Source organism: Pseudophryne corroboree, chromosome 6, assembly GCF_028390025.1.
Source record: "Pseudophryne corroboree isolate aPseCor3 chromosome 6, aPseCor3.hap2, whole genome shotgun sequence".
Classification (NCBI taxonomy): Eukaryota; Metazoa; Chordata; class Amphibia; order Anura; family Myobatrachidae; genus Pseudophryne; species Pseudophryne corroboree.
In genome coordinates, this window is record NC_086449.1 from 350002532 (window position 1) to 350024875 (window position 22344).

At 45.6% G+C, this 22344-nt stretch overlaps 1 protein-coding gene across 3 annotated transcripts in view; it reads right to left on the minus strand.

Annotated features, from left to right (window-relative positions):
* Nucleotides 1–22344, minus strand: part of ALPK3 (alpha kinase 3) — a 204118-nt gene that overhangs the window by 17857 nt on the left and 163917 nt on the right. For all 3 annotated transcript variants that reach the window (XR_010179291.1, XM_063926567.1, XM_063926568.1), the window contains 2 exons: nucleotides 2983–3018; nucleotides 984–1258 (listed from right to left, as the gene is read on the minus strand). Coding sequence is in view for 2 of the 3 variants with exons in the window: in XM_063926567.1 (XP_063782637.1) it covers nucleotides 984–1258; nucleotides 2983–3018 (311 nt within the window). In the remaining variant the exon portion in view is untranslated. The remainder of the gene's footprint in view (nucleotides 1–983; nucleotides 1259–2982; nucleotides 3019–22344) is intronic.

Sequence of the window (22344 nt, forward strand, 5' to 3'; positions counted from 1 at the left end):
TTGGGGAATCAGGATTTTTAACCATCTAGGGGTATATTCAATTAGGGTCAGATCCATTCCGACATGCATTTGTCGGAATGGATCCGACAACCCCTATTCAATCTCATCTCAATTCGACTTTTAAAAGGTTGAATTGAGATGAGGGACCCAGAGGAGGAGAGGGGGTGGGGGGGAGCTGCAGGGAGACCAGCGGGGACAGCTGCGGGCACACGGAGGAGATCAGCGCTACAGTAGCGCTGCAGAAGGATGTCTCACAGCCGCCCAACCTCACGGCAGTGTCCACCCGGCTCCAGCAAGCGTGACCTCACTTGCTGGAGCCGGGTGGACGCTGCCGTGAGCGGCGCGGCTGTGAGACATCCGTCTGCAGCGCTGTGCTGTAGCGCTTCTCTCCCCTATATGCCTGCGGCTGTCCCCCGTCTCCCTGCAGCTCCCCACCCTCTCCTCCTCTGGATCTCACATCTCAGTCCGACATTTTTTTATGTCGGACTGAGATGGTCGGAAATGGGCAAATCCTGTCGAATTTGGCCCTGTTTCACTCAAAAGTACGTGAATCGGCAGCTATACCGCCAATTCACGTACTATTCGACAAGTCGAATTCCACAACTTGTCGGATAAAAACTTATGGGACTGAATAGGTCGAATCACCATTCGACCTTAAAAAGTCGAAAACTGACGTCTTTTCGACAGACGGCAGTTTTCGACCCTAATTGAATATACCCCTTAATATCCCCAATTTCCCGACCCAGCCATCGGGGGGATTGTGGCATTGCCCCAATATAGCTTTAATGTATGGGGGCCATAACTTCTATTTGCTAGGGGTAGGGATACCCTTTTCTCTTTCCTGACGAGCAACAGCTTCACCTTAGAAACAAGGACAAAGTAGATAACTGTATCTTTCTGACTGAAACCTAATGCTCATTTATATATTTAAGTTCTTTCACCACTTGTAGACAGTTATGTGTGCCTTGATTTCTGGCACTTACCTGAATGGTGATATCATAATTTTTTTCCACTAAAGTGCTTTCATTCTTGGTCCCAAAAGTGATGAGGTTTCGGATTTTGATAATACAGGTTTTTCCTGACTCGAACATTGGATCTAACCCATAAATCACTTTTACTCTGCAAGACTTTCTCAGAAATCCCAATCCAACATGTGGCTCTTCCATAACTATCCTTCCAAAATACTTGTCTCCCCAGTAGCCAGAGTCCGCTAATCCTTTCGCAAATACCATTGGTGTCATCTCTATTTCTTCTCCAACTAAAAGGGAAGCAGAAAAATTAATGGACACTAAAGATGAGAACAGCTTAGTTATTATCATTTTAGGCATTGTCCTTCCCAGGAGAAGATAAACTGAATAATTCATATGACCTTTTCTGTAAAACCAAATTAGTAGAACCTCAAAGTACATACAGTTGTATGTGGCACATTCACAAGCTGATTGAGTAACAAGCAGCAGCAGATTTAGGGGTCAGGCCGCTTTTTGCATATTATTGGCCTCCGCTCCCTCTCCCCCCCCCCCCCCAATTACGTCACTGCCCCCATAATTTCAGGGCCAGTCCGTATACCTAGAGGCCACCCAAGCAGCCCCAACCTCACCCCATTTCCAGCACCTGGACCACAATTTATTGCCCATTATCCCACTCCATTCAGTTGCAAAATACAATATAAAAAAATAAGTCGTAATGACAAAATAAAAGAATCACCGGGCCTCATCAGCCTTGTGTGCTGCCCCCCCCCCCCCCCAGCAAGAGCCACCTCTAGGCATGTGCCTCACATGTCTAGTGGGAAATCCACCAATGATTACCTGCAGCTACTTACATATATAGCATCTGCCCATAGCCAGATTAAGGGGGGATGAAGGGCATACTGTACCCTGAGCACCCCTTTGTCAGGGGGCCCCTGACCAGAGCACACTGACATCACTAGCTTTCCCTCTTAAGCAGCAGCAGAACCAGCAACCAGAATGCAAGCAGGACAGTATGCGGTGCAGGCAGAGACACAGGAATATCATGTTTCATGAACTACCAACGGAGCTTTCTGATCAGAGGATGAGATAGAAGGGTGGAGAGAGCTGTAAGTGACACAGGGATCCCAGCTTCTCCTCTTCCCCGCCTTGGTGTCTGAGTCCTGTGTAAACCATTATGCAACTAAACCATTTGGGTCTAGAGATAGAGATACACACACAGAATCCTACTGAGTCATGTCCCAGTATGTAAGTAGTACAGAGGCTGCTACTATTCTTCCATGTGACAAGATCAATTATTTTATTTTTCTATGTATATTTTAAGGTTAAGTTGTTTTTGTTCCACTACAAGAAAAGTTTATAAAATAGTTGTCTTTCAATTAGGTGGCACTATAAACAGTACCTAGCCATTATTAAATTATTAGTTTAAAACTAATATACGCCATTGGTTTAAATTTTATATACACAATCCATACCTCCCAACATGACCCATTCCAGGAGGGACAACATGTTGGGAGGTATGCACAATTTAATATACATCCCCCCACATTCCATCGGGACCCCCCTGTCTTAAGTGCCCCGGGCACCCCCAAGGCTTAATCCGGCCCTGCATCTGCCCAGTAATGTTATTATATCACCAGTTTTGTGTGCCATTTAAACTTATGTAAAATTATTGAATTATATTCAAAATACATTTCTAAGACAGAGTAGTTCCTTTATCATTTAAAGGCATGGAAATACTGTATAGGGAGATATACGTGCTTGTTTACTATAGAGGCTGTATTATTCCTTATAATTCTCCTAAAACCCCTTCCACTACATATTTATGTCCCCAGTACTCACTGATTAGAGCCAATTACACTGGATTCCATATATATTCTATATTTTAGCAACTCTTGTATAATATAGTACAAATTATTACATATTTTCTCCCAATATACATGTATGTTCAATATATATGTATGTTCAAGGACAATCGGACATTTTTCAGAGACACACAGCGGCTCATATACTGTACCTTCAGCTTCCTCTTTGGTGATAAATCCAGATAAAACTAAAACGTAAACAAAATATTGCAAAAGTGAATATTTCATGTCATTGAAACACTGTAAATATTACCAAATAATAAATGAAATAAGACTAACCTTTTCAAATCACTTTTAAAATAAGGATTCAAAAAAATTACCTCTAGTTAAACCAATATATATTAATGGTAATTTAAATGTTGTAAATGTTTATATGTGCTTAGCTCAGCATTAGGCTCCCCTCTCCTAAGCCCACCCCCAGACTCCTGTGGAAGTAGCCAATGAGAGTCAGGAAGTGGGCTTAAGAGAGAGAAGCCTAATGCCAAGTCCCGGGTTCACCACAGCTGCTAAGGTACACATCGCTGCTGCCAATCCGGAAACACTGGTGTGGCTTTTTCTTTTTCATACTGGAAACGAAGGAACTATACTAGAACCTACCTTGTGGTAAACCTGCGGGACCCTTTGGAATACAGTGTCCGATGAGTATATGTGTGCCACCATTACCAGTGACCTATTACATGCTTTTTCTTTATGAATGTTTGTGAGTGCATTTTTTACAATTACATTTTTCCCTGTATGTGGGAGTTTGCACTATTGTTTTAATTCATATATTCTAGTACATTTGGGAAAACATCAAGAAACCTACCCGATTTGATGTATCTGCATCTACCAGCAATATACTACATGCCTTTTCAATCCTAATGTTTGTGAGTGCAAAATAGATATTAGAATTTTTATTCCCATTGCAATTGGGTATCTGCACTAGTGCGTCCCTTCTTTTCTTTTTTAGTCCACTTGTTTTACTGTTGGATTTTCCTTGTGGGATTCATTCTGCCTTGAAAAAGGAGAGTTGTCTCATTCTTTATGGACTTTTGGATGGAAGAAGTGTGATCATTTCATCATTCAGGTGGCTTATGTTATATATGTAACCATGGTAACAGTGTAAGTGCAAATACAGTATATACTCGAGTATAAGTCGACCCGAATATAAGCCGAGGCACCTAATTTTACCACAAAAACCTGGGAAAACTTATTGACTCGAGTATAAGCCTAGGGTGGGAAATGCAGCTCTACCCGTACACAGACCTCATAGTGCCAGATATGCCCCACAGTGCCAGATATACCCCACAGTGCCAGATGTGCCCCACAATGCCAGATATGCCCCACAGTGCCAGATATGCCCCACAGTGCCAGGTGTGCCAGATATGCCCTACAGTGCCAGGTGTGCCAGATATGCCCCACAGTGCTAGATACTTACCCTCCGTCGCTCCCGCGCTGTCTTCTGAAGGAGGGACACGGAGAGCGCAGCGAGCGGCTCTCCTGTGTCCCTCCTGCATCTCCGGCGGCAGCGGCGTGTGTTAAAGGACGTGCCGGTTGGTGCACTTCCTTTAACACACAGCAGCCGCTGCGCTCTCCGTGTCCCTCCTAAAGCTGACTCGAGTATAAGCCGAGGTGGCTTTTTCAGCACAAAAAAAAGGGTTGAAAAAGTCGGCTTATACTCGAGTATATACGGTATACATTTAATTTTTTCTTGTGTTTTGTATTGGAAGGGAAGTCAGTGAATCTTCCCAAAGTGGATATGCTGCTTTATTTCACTGTTCAATCAGCGCAGAAAGCACAGTATTTAACCTTTTCAAATACGGAAACACCGCCAGCACATATACAGTATTACATACATCTACACATGTATGTTTTATGTGCTTAGCAGCAGTGCCGTAACTAGGCATTTTTGCGCTGTGTGCAAGAAACGACAGTGGCGCCCCCCCCCCCCATACAAGACAGGGGCAGTGCGCGCCGCAGGCGCGCGAAAAATTTATAGGGGCATGGCTTCACGGGAAGGGGTGTGGCCACAAAATAATAGCAATTCATACTACGGTGCACAGTAGTCTACATTATTCAAATTACGCTGCACAGTAGCACTACTGTTGAAATATGGACAACAGACTATGGTTTTGTTTACATGCATGTAGTTACCGTACAGGGGCAGCAGATGGCGCTGTATACTTACAGAGATGTAGTGTTTGTCTGTTGCATATGTTATGTACTTGTTTGTTTTTACCTCACATGTGTCTTTTCTAGAAGAGTCTCTGAGGGAGAAGGAGATAAGCTGATGATACTGAAACCTGTTGTATTGATCCTGCTATTTCAGTACTATATAAACAAGATATACATCTCAAGTCTCGTTCTGTCTGTATACAAGGTAACTCCTGAGGTAATACTTTATCTAAGGCTCCCCACTGCACACCTATGGTATCGATCCATCGCACTATACCAACAGGTTATGGGCCCAGACTGGAGTCTGTACAAGATAAAGTTTTCAGGAGTGCATCCCAAGCAGCATCCAGATCACGAGTCGCACTGCAAGTCCCAGCAGGCGCAGACAGCAGACTGTGTAACGCGCACAAGAAACAACCCAGGAGAACCTTGGAAAGAAAACTGTGAGTAAAACAAGTTTAATACCACAGAAGAATAGAGAGATCTATACAAGGAAGGGTTATGGCAAATTACACAGATCTCAGACTAGCTGCAAGCAAGCTTTCTAATGAGAACTATCAAACATGGAAGTTTAAAGTAGAAATGCTATTAACCAGAGATGATTTATGGGATGTTATAAATGCAGACAGACCTGAAGGAGAGGATCAGCAGTGGATTAAGAAGGACAGACAGGCAAGAGCCACTATAAGTTTACTAGTGGAAGATGAACAGCTTATACACATCAGACAAGAGAGTACAGCTAAAGGCATGTGGTGTGCTTTGCAGAGAGTGCATGAAGGAGCAAGTTTGAACAGCAAACTATTCCTATTAAGAAAATTATATCAAATGAGATTTAATAAAGGCAAGACAATGCAAGAACACATCAGTGCACTACTAGAGATAACCATACAGCTCAGGTCAATGGGAGAAGAAATCAAAAGCAACCACATAGTAGCCATCCTCCTTTGCAGTTTACCAGATACATACAGTGCACTAATAAACGCACTAGAAATGAGACCTGAAGCAGAAATCACACCAGACTTTGTGAAGAACAGGCTCATAGAGGAGTATCAACGCAGAAAGGAGCTTACAGAGTGCAATACTGAAAGTGACACAGAGAAAGCACTTAAAATGGCGGACACTAAGCCACACACCAGGGAAACAAGAGCATGTTTCAGATGCAAGAAAGTGGGTCACCTGAAAAGAGATTGCACCATATGGAAGACAGAGCAGCATAAACCACCAGAAAGATTACACAAACAAAGAGCCAAAGCCACACTTACAGATACAGGAGCACACAATTGGAATGGAACATTTAAAGCGACAGTAACCCAATTATCAGAAAAGTGGTATGTAGACTCAGGAGCGACTAGTCATATGACAAATAACAAGGACTTCTTTACTGAACTTGATTTGAACCATAAAGAAACAATCTACCTAGCAGATGGAACAAATATCATTGCAGAAGGGAAAGGGAATGGTCAATTCCTATGCTCCAAGGGTAATGGCAGCTATACAGAAATACCCGTAACAGATGTGCTATATGTTCCCAAGCTTGAGGGAGCACTGCTATCAGTAAAGAATCTAGTAGAAAAAGGACTTACTGTAAAGTTTCAGAATAATAAGTGTTTTATCCAAAACGGAAGAGAAACACTAGCTACAGCCAGAATAAAAGAACATTTATACTGTCTGGATATTGCAGCACAGCAGGCAAAGCTGAGTACACAGAAACACGCTGACTGTATTCACAAATGGCATAGAAGATTAGGACACAGACACCCAGATTGCATAAAGGAAATGCAGAAGAGAGACCTAGCCAGGGATCTCAAAGTGTCAGACTGTTCAGAAATGATGAAGTGTCAATGTTGCATAAAAGCAAAAGCAACGAGGATAACAATTCCTAAGAAAAGTGAAAACAGAGCTTCCAGACCACTAGACCTGGTACATAGTGATGTATGCGGACCTATGAAAACGCGAACCGTAGGAGATAAAAGGTATATGCTGACATTCATTGACGACTACTCCAGGTTCACAGTCACTTATCTAATAAAAAGTAAAGATGAAGTCTTTGAAAAGCTGCAAGACTATGTGAACATGACCAGAAACAGGTTCAAGAGGAATATGCTAACTCTTCGCAGCGACAATGGAGGCGAGTTCACAGGACAGAAAATAGAACGGTACTTAAGAGGACTCGGTATTGAGCATCAGAAGACAGTACCATATACACCAGAGCAAAATGGCGTATCTGAGAGGAAAAACAGATCACTAACAGAAATGATAAGGTGCATGCTTACAGATTCAGGACTACCTGATAAATATTGGGGTGAAGCAGCAGCAACAGCCACCTATCTTCAAAACAGACTACTTTCCAAAGCAGTAAGGAAGACACCATATGAGCTGTGGCACGGTAAGAAACCCAGCTTAAAGCACATTAGAGTTTTTGGATGCAGAGCCTTCGTTTACATTCCTGCTGAAAGACGAAGCAAGTTGCAGAACCGAGCAGAAGAGGGAGTTCTAGTCGGCTATAGTGAACACTCAAAAGGCTACAGAATCTTAAATCCAAGAACTGGAAAAGTAGTTATAAGCAACAGTGTGACATTCATAGAAGAAACACGAGATGATGTCATAACTCCAGTAGACTCTACTGAAGAAGAAGAAAGCACCGAATTCAAAGAAACAGATGAAGTAGAGATCATTCAAGAAGTTGAAGTACAACACAAGACAAATACCAGCGACACTCATGAGAGTGCATCCGAGGGGGTGAGACGCTCTTCAAGAGAAAATAAGGGAAAAGCACCTACACGTTTATCTTACAAAGCAAAAGCCATTAACATACAAGAACCGGCATCATGGGAAGAAATTGCAAATTTTTCTGAAAGAGAAGCACAGAAATGGCTAGGAGCCGCAAAAGAAGAAATGGAATCAATGGAAGACAATCAGACATGGACATTGACCAGACTACCATTAGACAAAAAGGCCATAGGATGTAAATGGACTTTTAAGGTCAAGTATGATTCTGAAGGAAAAATAGAAAGATACAAGGCAAGACTTGTTGCTAAAGGATATTCACAGAAATTTGGAGAAGATTATGATGAAACGTTTGCTCCAGTTGTGAAGCACACTACCATTAGAACCTTACTCCTAACAGCAGCCATAAAGGGTATGAAAGTGAAACATTTCGATGTAAAGACGGCTTTCCTACATGGTGAACTAAAGGAAGATATATACATGGAACAACCACCAGGCTTCGTGAATTCTCAGAACCCAGATCACGTATGTAAACTGAACAAGAGTATATATGGTCTTAAACAAGCAGCAAGAGCATGGAATACAAAGATAAATGGAGTTCTGACAGAAAAGGGATTCATCAGAAGCAAAGCAGACCCATGTCTCTATACAAAGTTGATAGATGAAAGATGGTTCTATGTATTAATTTACGTGGACGATTTGCTAGTTTGTTTCGAACAAGAAGGGGACGAAGTTGAATTGTTACAAGAACTAAACCGTCAGTTTGAAACAAAAGACCTCGGCCACATAACGCATTACTTGGGAATGCAAATCTCAAGAGAAGGTGATGGAACATTCACACTAAGTCAAGAAGTGGTATGGTTAATGCAACTACTATCAGACCTAGGAATGCCTCAAGAAGAACCTATCAAGATATATGAGGATAATCAAGGATGCATTGCATTAGCGCAAACAGAAAGAGTGAACCCAAGAACCAAGCACATTGATGTCAAGCATCACTTCCTGAGGGATCTACAGGAACAAGGTCTTATAGAGTTGAACTATTGCCCAACAGAAGATATGACAGCTGATATCATGACTAAGCCTCTTACCAGAGAGAGACATTGGAGACTTACGTCAAAGATGGGTCTAACTGAAGAAACCCAGTCTGTTGAGAAGGGGTGTTGAAATATGGACAACAGACTATGGTTTTGTTTACATGCATGTAGTTACCGTACAGGGGCAGCAGATGGCGCTGTATACTTACAGAGATGTAGTGTTTGTCTGTTGCATATGTTATGTACTTGTTTGTTTTTACCTCACATGTGTCTTTTCTAGAAGAGTCTCTGAGGGAGAAGGAGATAAGCTGATGATACTGAAACCTGTTGTATTGATCCTGCTATTTCAGTACTATATAAACAAGATATACATCTCAAGTCTCGTTCTGTCTGTATACAAGGTAACTCCTGAGGTAATACTTTATCTAAGGCTCCCCACTGCACACCTATGGTATCGATCCATCGCACTATACCAACAACTACTACACCAGGTAGAGCCCCTTTTATACATTACAGCAGACAGCGTCCCCCTTTTTACACATTACAGCAGACAGTCCCCCTTTTTACACATTGCGGCAGCCAGGCCCCCTTTTTACACATTGCGGCAGCCAGTCCCCCTTTTTACTCATTGCGGCAGCCAGGCCCCCTTTTTACACATTGCGGCAGCCAGTCCCCCTTTTTACACATTGCGGCAGCCAGTCCCCCTTTTTACACATTGTGGCAGCCAGTCCCCCTTTTTACAGCCAGTCCCCCTTTTTACACATTGCGGCAGCCAGGCCCCCTTTTTACACATTGCGGCAGCCAGTCCTCCTTTTTACACATTGCGGCAGCCAGGCCCCCTTTTTACACATTGCGGCAGCCAGTCCCCCTTTTTACACATTGCGGCAGCCAGTCCCCCTTTTTACAGCCAGGCCCCCTTTTTACACATTATGGCAGACGGTGTCCCCCAGAGAGAGAGAGAGAGAGAGAGAAAGAGAGAGAGAGATACTTACCATCTCCCTGCTGGCAGTCAGGCTCCTCGTGCAGCTCCCTCGGTGCAGGCAGTGAGGTGAGAAGGAGGAGGAGGGAGGCGGAGCAGGGAGCCGCAGCAGCGCTATTTCATTGGTAGCCAGCGCCGCTGCAGCATCCCCCTCTCCTTCCGTATAGGCTGCCTGGCGCTGCTGTGGATGCTGGGATGGAGGAACCGCATCCCAGCATCCACAGCAGCGCCGAGCAGCCAATACGGAAGGAGAGGGGGATGCTGCAGCGGCGCTACTACCAATAAAATAGCGCTGCTGCGGCTCCCTTCTCCCCCTCCCTCCTCCTCCTTCTCCGCTGCCCGGCGCTGGTCTCTTCTCCCTCCACAGTGCGGCGCACGGCGCACACAGCAGAGGCGGCATGTAATGAGTCAATTTGACTCATTACATGCCGCTGGCCGTGCGCCCTCAGGGCAACTGCGCTGTGTGCCAAGCCCACTTGGCACACACGTAGTTACGGCCCTGCTTAGCAGTCTTCCCCCCTGCACTGCCTCTGGTCCCCTCCTGGAGCCAAACCCTACCCATCCCCTCTGTAGTATCTATGAAGATAGTTTATGTGCATTAGCTAGATGAGGTAGTGTACCTTTAAGAATCTTGCTGCACAGATGAACATGTGATCAGGAAGTAGAAGGAGAGAGAAGGAGAAGGAGAGCAGCCATGTGGATTTTGATGTATATCTGTAACCATGCAAGTATTACTTACCAATAAAAAATAAAATACATAATCTTCATACTGCATGATTCATTGAAGTAAAGAGATGTACATCAGGATATAACACCCTCCCGCTACCTAACCCTAACAATCCCTCTAGTGCCACTGCCTAACTCTAACTTTCGGGTGTAGTACGGTATGCCGGGATCCCGACGGCCAGCATACCAGTACCGGAATCCCATTCACCGGCATACCGACAGCTGGGTGAGCTCAAATGAGCCCCTTGCCGGCTTGCTGCGCTCGCCACGCTGCTTATTCTCCCTCCAGGGGGGTCGTAGACCAACAAGAGGGAGAATAGGTGGACCCCCAAGAGGGAGAATAGGTGTCGGTATGCTGGGTGTCGGGATTCCGGCGCCGGTATACTGAGCGCCGGGATCCCAACAGCTGGCACCACCCCTAACTTTCCCCTCCTGCAGCCTAACCCTAACAGTCTCCTCCCACAGCCTAACCCTAACCGTCCCCCTAGTGCCTAACCCTAACTGTCCCCTCCCACAGCCTAACCCTAACAGTCTCCTTTCGCAGCCTAACCCTCCCCTAGTCCCTAACCGACCCCTCCAGCAGCCTAACCCTAACAGTCTCATCCCACAGCCTAACCCTAACCGTCCCCTCCAGCAGCCTATCCCTAACCCTCTCCCTAACTCTAGTACTCACCTTCAAGATTTGTCAGCATTGTGACCACCTGGATCCTGCTTGCTCATATAGCAATTCAAAGAACATGTAAAAGTTATCTTTCTAGGTCTGTTGATACTCACTAAATTTGGTAGGTCCTCAAATATGCAGTCTCCATCACTTAAAGTTTAGTATATGTCATGCCACAATATGAAATCCTATTTTTGCACTTGGAGTCAGTAATAGGCGCATTAATGCACATAGTATACATTCTGCATGGGGCACCCAAACTCCCCTACCACCAAAGGAGCAACATTTGCAGCTGCAGGCATTTTTATTTTTATCCTTTAGTGAAGTCATGAGCCTAATTTTGTCGGTGACTTCACTAAAGAATAAGAATTGCATTAGTACTATTTGTAACTTTTTTCTTGTCATTTTTCTTTAGTTTGTCTCTTGGCCTCTTAGCTATGGAAAGCCTTGCTGACTTAGGGGGTGATTCAGACCTGATCGCTGGACTACTAATTTTGCTGTCCTGTGATCAGATAGTCACCGACTCCAGGGGCAGTGTAAATTTGCCATACAAGGGCGTGGCCACGGCAGCACAGGAGTAGGCAGCAGGCCCCGGGAGCTTCCTGGTTGATTCATCCTGCAACACAATCCTGACCCCCTCTGGTGTGCCTGACTAGCCTGCTTCCTCTCCCCACACTGCGGGGCACCGGCAAGCGTCCTTTTCCGCTCTCCCCGAGGTCCGTACGGCTGCGGCGGCACACTTCCGGCTCTGCGGCCTGTGCCTCCTCCGGATCCCCGGCCTCAATTTTGGTGGCTCCCGGGCGCGTTGCGCCCGGAGCTCGAGCGGTGGGCCGCTGTCATCGCTGGACGCCGCGGAGCGGCGGGGGGAGGGCGGCTGGTCCTCCTCCTCCTGACAGGCTGCGATTCAGGGCCCTGACTCCCGGAGGGAACGCAGGTACTCCTGGAGAAGGGGTGAGGGCACTGTGAGACCGGCGGCCATTTTAATTACAGCTGCACAGACGACCCCACTGCTCTGGACTGTCATCCTAGCCTGGAAGGGATATCTGCATCCAAGGGCTGCCTGGCCTGCTTTTCTGTGTCCGGTGAGTGGATTCTGCCTTCTGGGACCATACTGCAGGCTGACTTCACCTGCTCTCATTTTACATACTAACTATTACATTGCTCCTGCTCTCACCTATATTCTGGGACGCTGCCTGTACCTTCCTTTATATTTGCCTACTACTTTGACGGCCAGCTGCAGCTACATTTCTGCACACTGAAAGCTTAAGACTCCACTGCTGTTGACTCCTTTTACGCTTCTGACCTGTGAATTTGCTGGAGTGTTTGTCACTACCTATTGTCCGTCATGGTTTGGGACGGCCAGCGCACGGCTGCGGCTAAGCTGGAGAGGTTTGTCAGACAACCTAACCCCCGGGCCTTGCAGGCCCCTTCTCAGGGGGCCTCTCCGTCTCACTCCTATTCCCCGTCTGCTACAGCTGCTGACTCCCCTACCACACCCTCAGCTCCATCCCTTCAACAAGTGCTGGAGGCCATTGCAGGGACAGAACAGCGTCTTTCAGATAAGATGGAGAAAGTGCAGTGTGATCTTTCCTTGCTTCAACAGGATGTCCAGCGCATACGAGAGAGAGTGGGTGAGGCGGAAACCCGTGTCTCAGTCTGGAGGATATGTGCGGCCCTATGAAACAATCCGTATCCACGGTGACCCAGCAAGTTTCCTCCCTTCAATCCAAGCTATTAGACATGGAGGGTCGGCTACGTAGACATAATGTGCGATTTGTGGGCCTGCCGGAGAGGGAGGAGGGCTCTCAGCCTGAGGACTTCCTTGAATCGTGGCTAAAGGAAATGTACGGCGCTGAATCCTTCACGGCACAGTTTACGGTGGAGCGGGCACACCGGATACCATCCCGTCCTCTACCTCCTGGCGCTCCTCCGCGCACCTTCATTGCCAAATTTCTGCATTATAAAGATCGTGACTTGGTCCTCTGTCTGGGACGCACGAAAGGCCCTCTTGTCAGGAATGGGGTAACCGTGTCAACTTTCCCTGATTTTGCCGCGGACGTCCAGAAAGACAGAGCCCAGTTTATGCCTATTAAGAGGCGCCTCAGGGACCTGAGCCTCTCCTACTCTATGCTGTTCCCTTCTCGGCTCCGGGTGGTGGCGGACGGGGAAACTAAGTTCTTTAATTCCCCTAGAGAGGCGGCCCAATGGCTGGACAGATATGCACCGGGTGTTCGTCAGCTGGCCCCGGACTGATGTCCTGCATTGCTTATGATTCGTTTGGGCTCACCAGAGGTCTCCACCCATTGTCCAGGGAGCCCCCCCTTGGCTTTGGTGGCTCAGGACTTTTCTTTCCCTTGCTCACTTGATTTTGGATAAGGGTTTTGTTGAGAATTTAGCCCTTGGGAGTTAGGAACGGTTGTTTGGGATATAAGTATGCCGAAGTTAGGGGTGGTATACGGGGAGGGGGGGGGGATGTCAGCAAACAGTTCGTTGCTGTTCCTTCTGCATGTTTTTTTCTTTCTATAGTTTGTTATTTTTCTCGTGTTTGAATTTGTTTTTGTGTTTATTTTCTTTGATGTGGGAAGTATATTTGATGCATTGGATACTGTGGATTGCGATTCAGGGATTAAGTAAAATAAGCACTGTTCTTGCCTCTATTGACGATTTCCAGGAATATTTGCTGAGACGTTTATCTACTGTGCTACATAGAACCCTACCTGGATTATGGCTAATTTGAAGTTTCTGACATGGAATGTTCGAGGTTTGAATAAGATAAAACGCTCCTTAGTTTTGACTACACTTCGGAAATATGGCCCGGATGTTGCGTGTCTCTGCGAGACTCACTTGGAGGGGAATAGGTTGTTGTCACTTAGAAGACCCTGGGTGGGATGGGCCTATCATGCTTCTCATTCCTCCTCTTCCAGGGGTGTGTCGATTCTGATAAGAAAGTCGGTACACTTTGAGTTGATGTCGGTCAAGACTGAACAGTAAGGTCGTTTTGTGTTCCTTGACTGTAAGCTGAGTTCCCAACCCTACTACATTCTGGCGGTTTATGTCCCCCCCTTCTTTCTAGTATGATGTGTTACAACAGGCCGCTTCATTCATAGCCTCCTCTCCATGTACCCCGGTGATCTGCTTGGGTGACTTTAATAATGTTATGAATTTGGCATTAGACAGGTGGCGCTCTCCGCAGGCTGCTGGGGTGAGTTCTGGTCCTACTAAATTTGCTGATTTTCTGAATAATTTGCAGTGGGTGGATGTGTGGAGGTCTCGGCACCCTACAACTAGTCAGTTTTCATGCTTCTCCGGCACGCATGGCTCATTTTCCAGAATCGACCTGATCCTACTGTCTCCCGTTCTTCTCCCCAGGGTAGTTGACGTCCAGTACGAGGCCCGGGGTATCTCTGATCACTCCCCTATGATGTTGACTCTTGCTATGGTGAGCCAGAGGGGACAATCTTATTGGAAACTGCATCCTTCCTGGCTGATACAAATGGGCGACTGCTCTGACCAGGTGACTCAGTGGGAGGGTTATTTTAATGACAACGTAGGGTCGGCCCCGGGAACAGTGGTCTGGGATTCATTTAAGGCCTTTTTAAGGGGTACGTATATTAGACGAATATCTGCTCATAAGATATCCTGCAGGGAGAGGGAGCAAGCCCTTGAGAGTGACGCCAGAGATCTGGAGTCCCGCTACTTGGTGGATGGTACCCCTACACTGAAAGCACGCTGGTTGGCGGCTTAGTCAGCATGGGTGGCTCATTTGTCTGATAAAAACTCGCGCTCGCTTCTATTTCAGGCTACTAATATTTATATGCAGGGTGACAGGCCTGGTAGCCTGCTGGCTCGACTGGTACACTGCGACCGCCCTGGCTCTACGATTACCCAGATGTCCGGTAGCGATGGCTCCCTTGTAGACACCATGCCGGACATTGCGCAGTTATTTCATTCTTACTATGCTGAGGTCTATAGTTCACAGTTAGTATGTTCGGCATTAGATCTCTCCACTTATTTGAGAAATATTCCCTTACCCACACTCTCCTCTGAGGCCTCTGAAGTGTTGGAGGCACCTTTGACACTGGAGGAGGTGATGGCGGCTATTGGTCCGTCTCCCAATGGCAAGGCACCGGGGTGTGACGGCATCCCCTCTGAAGTATATAAGACCCATATTGATTGTTTTGGTCCCAGGCTTCACGCCCTGTATTCTGATATATTTGTTAATAATGAACTTCCCCCCTCTATGTCGGAGGTGATTATTATAGTGATCCCGAAGCCGGGAAAGGACCCTAGGTCCCCGGAATCCTATAGACCGATCTCTTTGATTCCCACCGATGCTAAGATCCTGGCAAAAATTTTAGCAGTTCGGCTTAACACTGTAATTACCTACATTATCCACCCTGACCAGACCGGCTTTATGCCAGGGATGTCCACTTCTATTAACTTGCGTAAATTATATACCATCTTACAAGTCCCACATGATTTTCCCTCCGACTCGGTAGTGGTCTCGCTGGATGCCGCCAAGGCATTTGACAGTATTGAATGGGCTTATCTATGGGAAGTCATGACTTGTATGGGCTTCGGGCCTAATTTTATAAAATGGACTAAACTACTCTACCAGCACCCGACTGCCAGGATCTCAGTAAACGGCTATATCTCTCCCTCATTCCGCCTGTCTCGCGGAACCAGACAGGGCTGCCCTCTATCCCCCACTTTGTTTGCCCTGGCCATCGAGCCCTTGGCCTGTCTGATTCGGTCGCACCCAGGTGTCATGGGAATCCATACCGGCCCTCGGGAGGATAAGATTGCTCTTTACGCTGACGACATGCTGTTGTTTTTGCAAGATTACACCAGGTCTATGCCTACTTTGTTGCAATTGATCGAGGAGTTCGGTGCGTATTCAGGCCTTCATATCAACTGGTCTAAATCCTCCATTATGCCTGTGATAGCGCCCCCCCCCCCTCCTGTTGTTCCTAAAATCTCCCTGCCACTATGTTGGACGGTGAAATTTAAATATCTCGGGATTCAGGTAACCAACGACCCCTCTGACTTTACACCTTTGAATCTCGATCCGATCATGCAACAGGTTGCTCGTAAATCTAGGACTTGGTGTAAGCTTCCATTGACTGTATCTGGCAGGGTCAGCCTTGTTAAAATGATAATATTACCTAAGATTCTGTATATTATTCTTCAATCCCCTATGTACATTCGTCCATCCTTCTTTAGGAAATTGAATAGTGTCTTATCTTCTTTAATATGGGCTAACAAACGTCCTAGAATACAGCTGAATACTCTCATCAGGCTGCGCTGCGACGGTGGTCTGGCCTTGCCAAATTTTCAAATGTACTTTTCTGCCACCCAGCTGACTCATATTAGTGCATGGGTGCAGGATACTGGCGTCACTTCTCTACAATGGGTGTTTATTCAATGTTACTTCCCTGATCTATCTCCCCTGCAGGTGTTGTTGATTGGGAGCATGGCCCGGTTTCTTCCCCCACTTATATTTCAGGTCGTGAAGGTTTGGCAGGCCCTAAGGGAACCTTTTGAAATTTGACAGATTGGACCCAGACACCCCCCTCTGGTATTCTAAATGGCTCCCTGAACTGCATGCGCTCGAGGGGAGGGAGGTTTGGGCCCCTAAATCAGTGGTTTCCATAACTCACCTCTATATGGATACTACACTTAAATCCTTCCAACACTTAAAGGATGAGTTTGACTTACCTAACTCCTACTTTTTTAGATACCTTCAACTCAGACATACTCTACAGTCCCAATTCGCTAGTTCTTCCCCTAAGATCCTTCCATTTCCTATTAAGACCTTTGTAAGTATGTTGGGATCTTCTCGCTAAACTCCATATAGACCCTTTGACACGTCTCCGTAGCAAATGGGAGGAGGATCTCGGCCCCATAACTGAAGAGAACTGGACCCTTGCTTTGGAAAATCCGAGCACGGTTACCAAATCCATTAGGTATCAACAAATACAATACTTCCTTTTGCATAGAACATATATGACCCCGGTTAGACTGGCTAGATTCGGAGGGGGTCGATCGGGGGACTGCCCTAAATGTGGGGTGGCTGTGGGTACTTTTTGGCACCTTATTTGGACTGTCCGCTGCTGCGGGCCTTCTGGTCGGGGGTCAGGTCGGTTCTGGGGAACACGGGAGTGACGGACGCCATGCTTACCCCACAATTTTGTATCCTGGGGATGAGATGCTCTGATTTCGTATCCAGTCCAGAAGGCCTATATGCTCGCAATATATGTGCCTTGGCGAAGGTGTGCATCGCGAGGCTATGGATGGCCCCCAATGGCCCTTCGTTGCCAGCTCTTAAAGTACTAGTAAACGACACTGTTTTTAAGGAACGATACATTTATATAAAACATAATGCCTCTGCTAAATTTGAAAGAATTTGGTCTCCATGGATGGAATCCATATACTCCCTCCCAGACCCTGCAACTTAATGGCTGTAGGGATACTATCAGGCCCTTGATTCGCTAATTTGCAATTTTGTGCTATATGCTTCCTTCTCACCCGATGTGTTATGAGTGGGAGGGTAGCTCTGTGCTCTGTTAGACAGGGTAAGGCTTAGAGTGTTAGTTTTTCCTTTGTGTCTCTTCTTCCCTTTTTTCTTTGAGGGTTTTTCTTTTCGGTTGGTTGTTTGTAAATGTTTTAATCGAAAAAAGTCTAATGAGGTTTTTTGTTTACATAAATGTACGGATTATGCAAGTTTATTTGATATAAATAACTGTGTGTACATACACGCTCCTGTGCCATTGGCATGGTAAGATGTTATGCCGAAAGTGAATGTTGTTTTTCCAGAGATGCCATGTCATGCTGTACATCAGGCTTTTTCAACCAGTGTGCCGTGGCACACTAGTGTGCCGTGACCAGTTGCAAGCTGTGCCGCGGAGCCAAAGCAGATTCCCGCACCTTCAGAGTGAACTGTTGGCCCGGGCTCTTCTTAGAAGATCAGTTGTGCTCCGGCCGTGACCTATGCCTTGAAAACGCGGCGGTGTGATATCATAGGTCACGGCCGCCGCATCTCACCACCCAGCCAGCCCACCCGCCTGCATACACATCTTACCAGTAGGGGCTAATATTTATTTTATTTCTCCTGTGGGGAACAACAGGATTTTAATAGGATTTATGTGGGGAGAATAAGAATTTATGGATTTATGGGGTGAACAATGTGAATAATTCATGTGGGGAGCAATAGGATTTATGTGGGGAGAAATGTGATTGATTTACGTGTGAGAAACATGATTTATGTGGGGAGCAATGTGATTGTTTTTTCTGTGTAGGCCAATGCATGTGTGGATTTTTTTTTACTGTGAGGGCCAATGTGTGTGTTTAGTTTTTTTTCTGTGGGGAACTGATGGTGTGCCTTGGCAATTTTTAATTATTGTTCAGTGTGCCGCGAGTAAAAAAAGGTTGAAAATCACTGCTGTACATGGTATGTTCCTGCTATGCATTTTCTGTGTACAAACTGTTCTCCTTCGAAATAAAAAATACTCTATTTAAAAAAAAAAAAAAAAAACAATCTGTGCGCAACCCAGAACTTACTCCTCCAGTGCGATGAGTACAAGCTGAACAGTTCCAGAGCTGACGTCAGACACCCTCCCTGAAAATGCTTGGTAACACCAGCGTTTTTCCAGACACTCCCTGTAAACCCTCAGTTGCCGCCCACAAACGGCCTCTTCCTGTCAATCACCTTGCGAACGCCCATGTGATTCGATTTTTTGCGCCATCCCATCGCTGACCGGCAATGCCCATTGTTGTCGTCAGACGCTCGTGCACATTGCGGTGAATACGCATTCGCAGTTAGGATCTGATCGCAGTTAGGATCTGAACGCCTGCTGTGCGAAAACACACAGCAGCGATCAGATCTGAATTACCCCTTAATTTATTAACATTTATTTATGTAGCGCCAGCATATTCCAACACAAATACAATTGTGAACAAATAGGTAATAAAATAAGACTGGAATGACAAACACAGAGGTGAGAGGGCCCTGCTTGCAAGCTTACAATATTTAGGGAGTTTGATATATGAGAATAAGTGCTGCATATTACAAATTAGTCCTGCTGAATTTGCAAAGGTTCTGGTGGGCTAAACGATCTAGTCACACAGCAGTGTTGGCCTTGGGTCAGTGGGTTGTGTGAGTGAAGTAAGAGAACATATGTAACGTTATGTGTGGACTGTATAAAGGTGAGGTAATTAGTAGAATCATTAGTGTCACTAAGGGGGTGCAGGCCACAGGAGGTGACACTATCCAAGGGGATGACAAAAATAGCAGAGCTGCTCTGTTATTTCTGTGCCACCTCCTCAGATGATGTCACCCAGCAGCTGTGATGGATGATGCACATATCATGCACACTGCATATGTGCTGTGGGGGATGGGAGGGGGATGCTCAGCAACTCCCGGAGCGCTGGGCAAGCCACGAATGTGACAAGATGGTCACGGTCCCAAAATGGCATGAATAGGAGGACATACTGTAGCTCAACAAACATAAGGCCATGCCCTGAACAAGCGCCATGGATCCAGTGATGGGGGAAGTATGGCACACTGGGTGACACCCACCCAAGTGACACCACTGAGTAGAATAGTTCATGTAGATTATTTGGGTGGTTCTGGAATTTGATAAGAAGTCTTATTGTGTGAGGGAGGTCAGCCCGAATGTTCTGTATACGTGAATGGAAGAAGGCAATGAGTGTGGATGATTGCACTGTAGGTGCTAGTTAAAATGCATATGGTAGAAAGAGTAATAAGTTCTGCTTACACATTAGGATGAACACATTTATTAAATTAGACTTAGACATTTTTCTCCTGAAATCTCCATAAAGTACTGCTCATCTGAGACTCATTTAAATCTTAATTTAGTCACAAGAGAATGAGAACATTGGACTGTCTTTAGTAAGTATGTGTTTTTTGTTAGCTATTATATATTTGCAATTGGCGCAATGGAAAGTATAGACTTGGATGCCCCATAGTGACCACAGCAGGATTCTCACAAGAACCTGAGTGAGGAAGGAACTATGGAGGATTGAGAACAGGAGCAGCACAGGTAATTGCAGTGAAGTGTGTTCCTATTTTGCCTTTCCCTCTTATCTCATAGTGCATGATGGTCTGGCAACAGCATAATTCAGCAGGACAGTGAGAGCTCACTATTCAAAGAAGAGCCAATTAAGTAAGCACACAGGGAGAGACAGCCAGAGCCTTCTGTGCACAAGATGCTTACACAGGAGATCCATTCCTGCGATCTACTCTGTGACAGTCTTACATTAGCCCTTTGTACCCATGAGACCTGAGCTCTAAACCTTTGCTTATGTTGTCATATTAAGAGCGGATTTATTGTTTGCACAGCTCATTTGTTTGTACATGCACGAGACAGATTCCAGAAAACTAAGAGCTCACCCTGCTGGTAGTAGTTGGATGGAATCAAGCCTCTTTTTCTTATTTTGTCACCTTAGCATTGGCTTTCTTACTGCCACTTGACCTGTCAAACCTGCAGTTTGAAGTCTTCTCTTCACAGATGAAACTGAGACTTGCTTACTTCGACCAGTGTTAAGCTGTGCTTGAAGCGTCTATCACCAAGCGGGTGTCTTCCGAAACGTGTCTTCCGTTTCTATTGTGGCTTTGAGTCTGACAGACCTTTTCCTGTTTAAGTTTCCTCAAGCTTCCAAGTGCATTTTGATGGTGTAGGAAACTGTACTCATTGACTTGGTTTCCTTTGCTATTTGTCCAAAGGAAGACCTACACTTTCAAGGGTAATAATGGCCTGTCTGTCTTCTCCTGCTAATTGCTTTTTTCTTGCCATTTTCATAGGAACATACAGTATCATTACTATTATGCGTTATTTATATGGTGCTAAAAGGGGCCCGCATTGTCTTACAAAGTACAAAAACAGACACAGAATGAAGAAAACAAGAAAGAAAGTGAAATACAGTGCAGACCATTGCAAGACATGGACAGATATTATAAACATTGCTGCATCAGCAGTCATAGTACTTGAGTAAGCAGTTGGGCGACAAAAGCCAAAGGTAAGGTGCAGTTGTAGGCAGTGGGAAGGATATAATGGTATAAGTGAGGGAAGGAAAAGCACATGAGGGAAGAGGGCCCTGCTAAAGTTGAGGGGCAGACAGACAAAAATTACACAGAGGCGAGAGACAGTGGGTTAGGATGAGCGCTACAAGGCTCTGATAAAGAAGTGGATCTTGACATTGTGTTTTTTGTAGAGTCTGATAGAGAGATGGAGAGAGTTCCAGAGGTAAGGAGCAGCATGGGCAAAATGTTGGAGGAAGGAGTTGGAAGTAAAGTCGGCATTCATAGGTAGAGTGATGTGGGTGGACGGGAGTGTGAAGGGGATCAGTACGAGATACCGCCGGACAGGATACCGGCAGTCGGAATACCGACACCGGGATACCGACCGGCACAATCCCGACAGGGGGCGAGTGCAACGCAGCCCCTTGCGGGCTCGCTGCGCTCGCCATGTTCGGCACACTAATTTATTCTCCTTCTATGGGTGTTGTGGACACCCACAGAGGGAGAATATGTCAGGATTGTGCAGGTTGGGATCCCGGTGTCGGTATTCTGACCGCCGGGATCCCGTCCGGCGGGATCTTGACCGCATCCCGTATGAAGCTGTGATGACCTGGCAGATGCTGGTTTTTTTTTACTGTAATATATTACTCATTGTTAGTAACCAAATATATACATTTTATACTTTCAACAATACAGTGCACATGACTGAAAATTGGTGAATTTAACTTTAATGAGCCTTTCTCTTCCACTACTGCATCACAAAAGATATCACAGATGCTATTATACAAATGGATGGTATTATACAAATGGACATATTTATATTGACATCACAATCATTTGCATAGTTTTTATCATTGAATGATTAGATACCAGAGGAGAAATAAACTTACTGCAAATGTTGAGGTTAATTACTTGTTATTCACATTTATGAACACGTAGTCAGCAGTGTCATAAATAGAAACATGACAAGTTGAATTGACCATGGTTGGCCTGGGAGACAGACGGTGTCTATTGCTGGCATGGTCTTCCAACATTTGTGCATCTGACAAAAAAGGACTTCAACATATCAACCAGACACACCGTTTATAATATTCTCTTCCTGCTGCATCCAAAAATCATTCACCACTAGCTCTGGCAGTCTGAGTGTACAGCTAGCTGCAAGTTAAATATAATTTTATTTTGATCATGTCC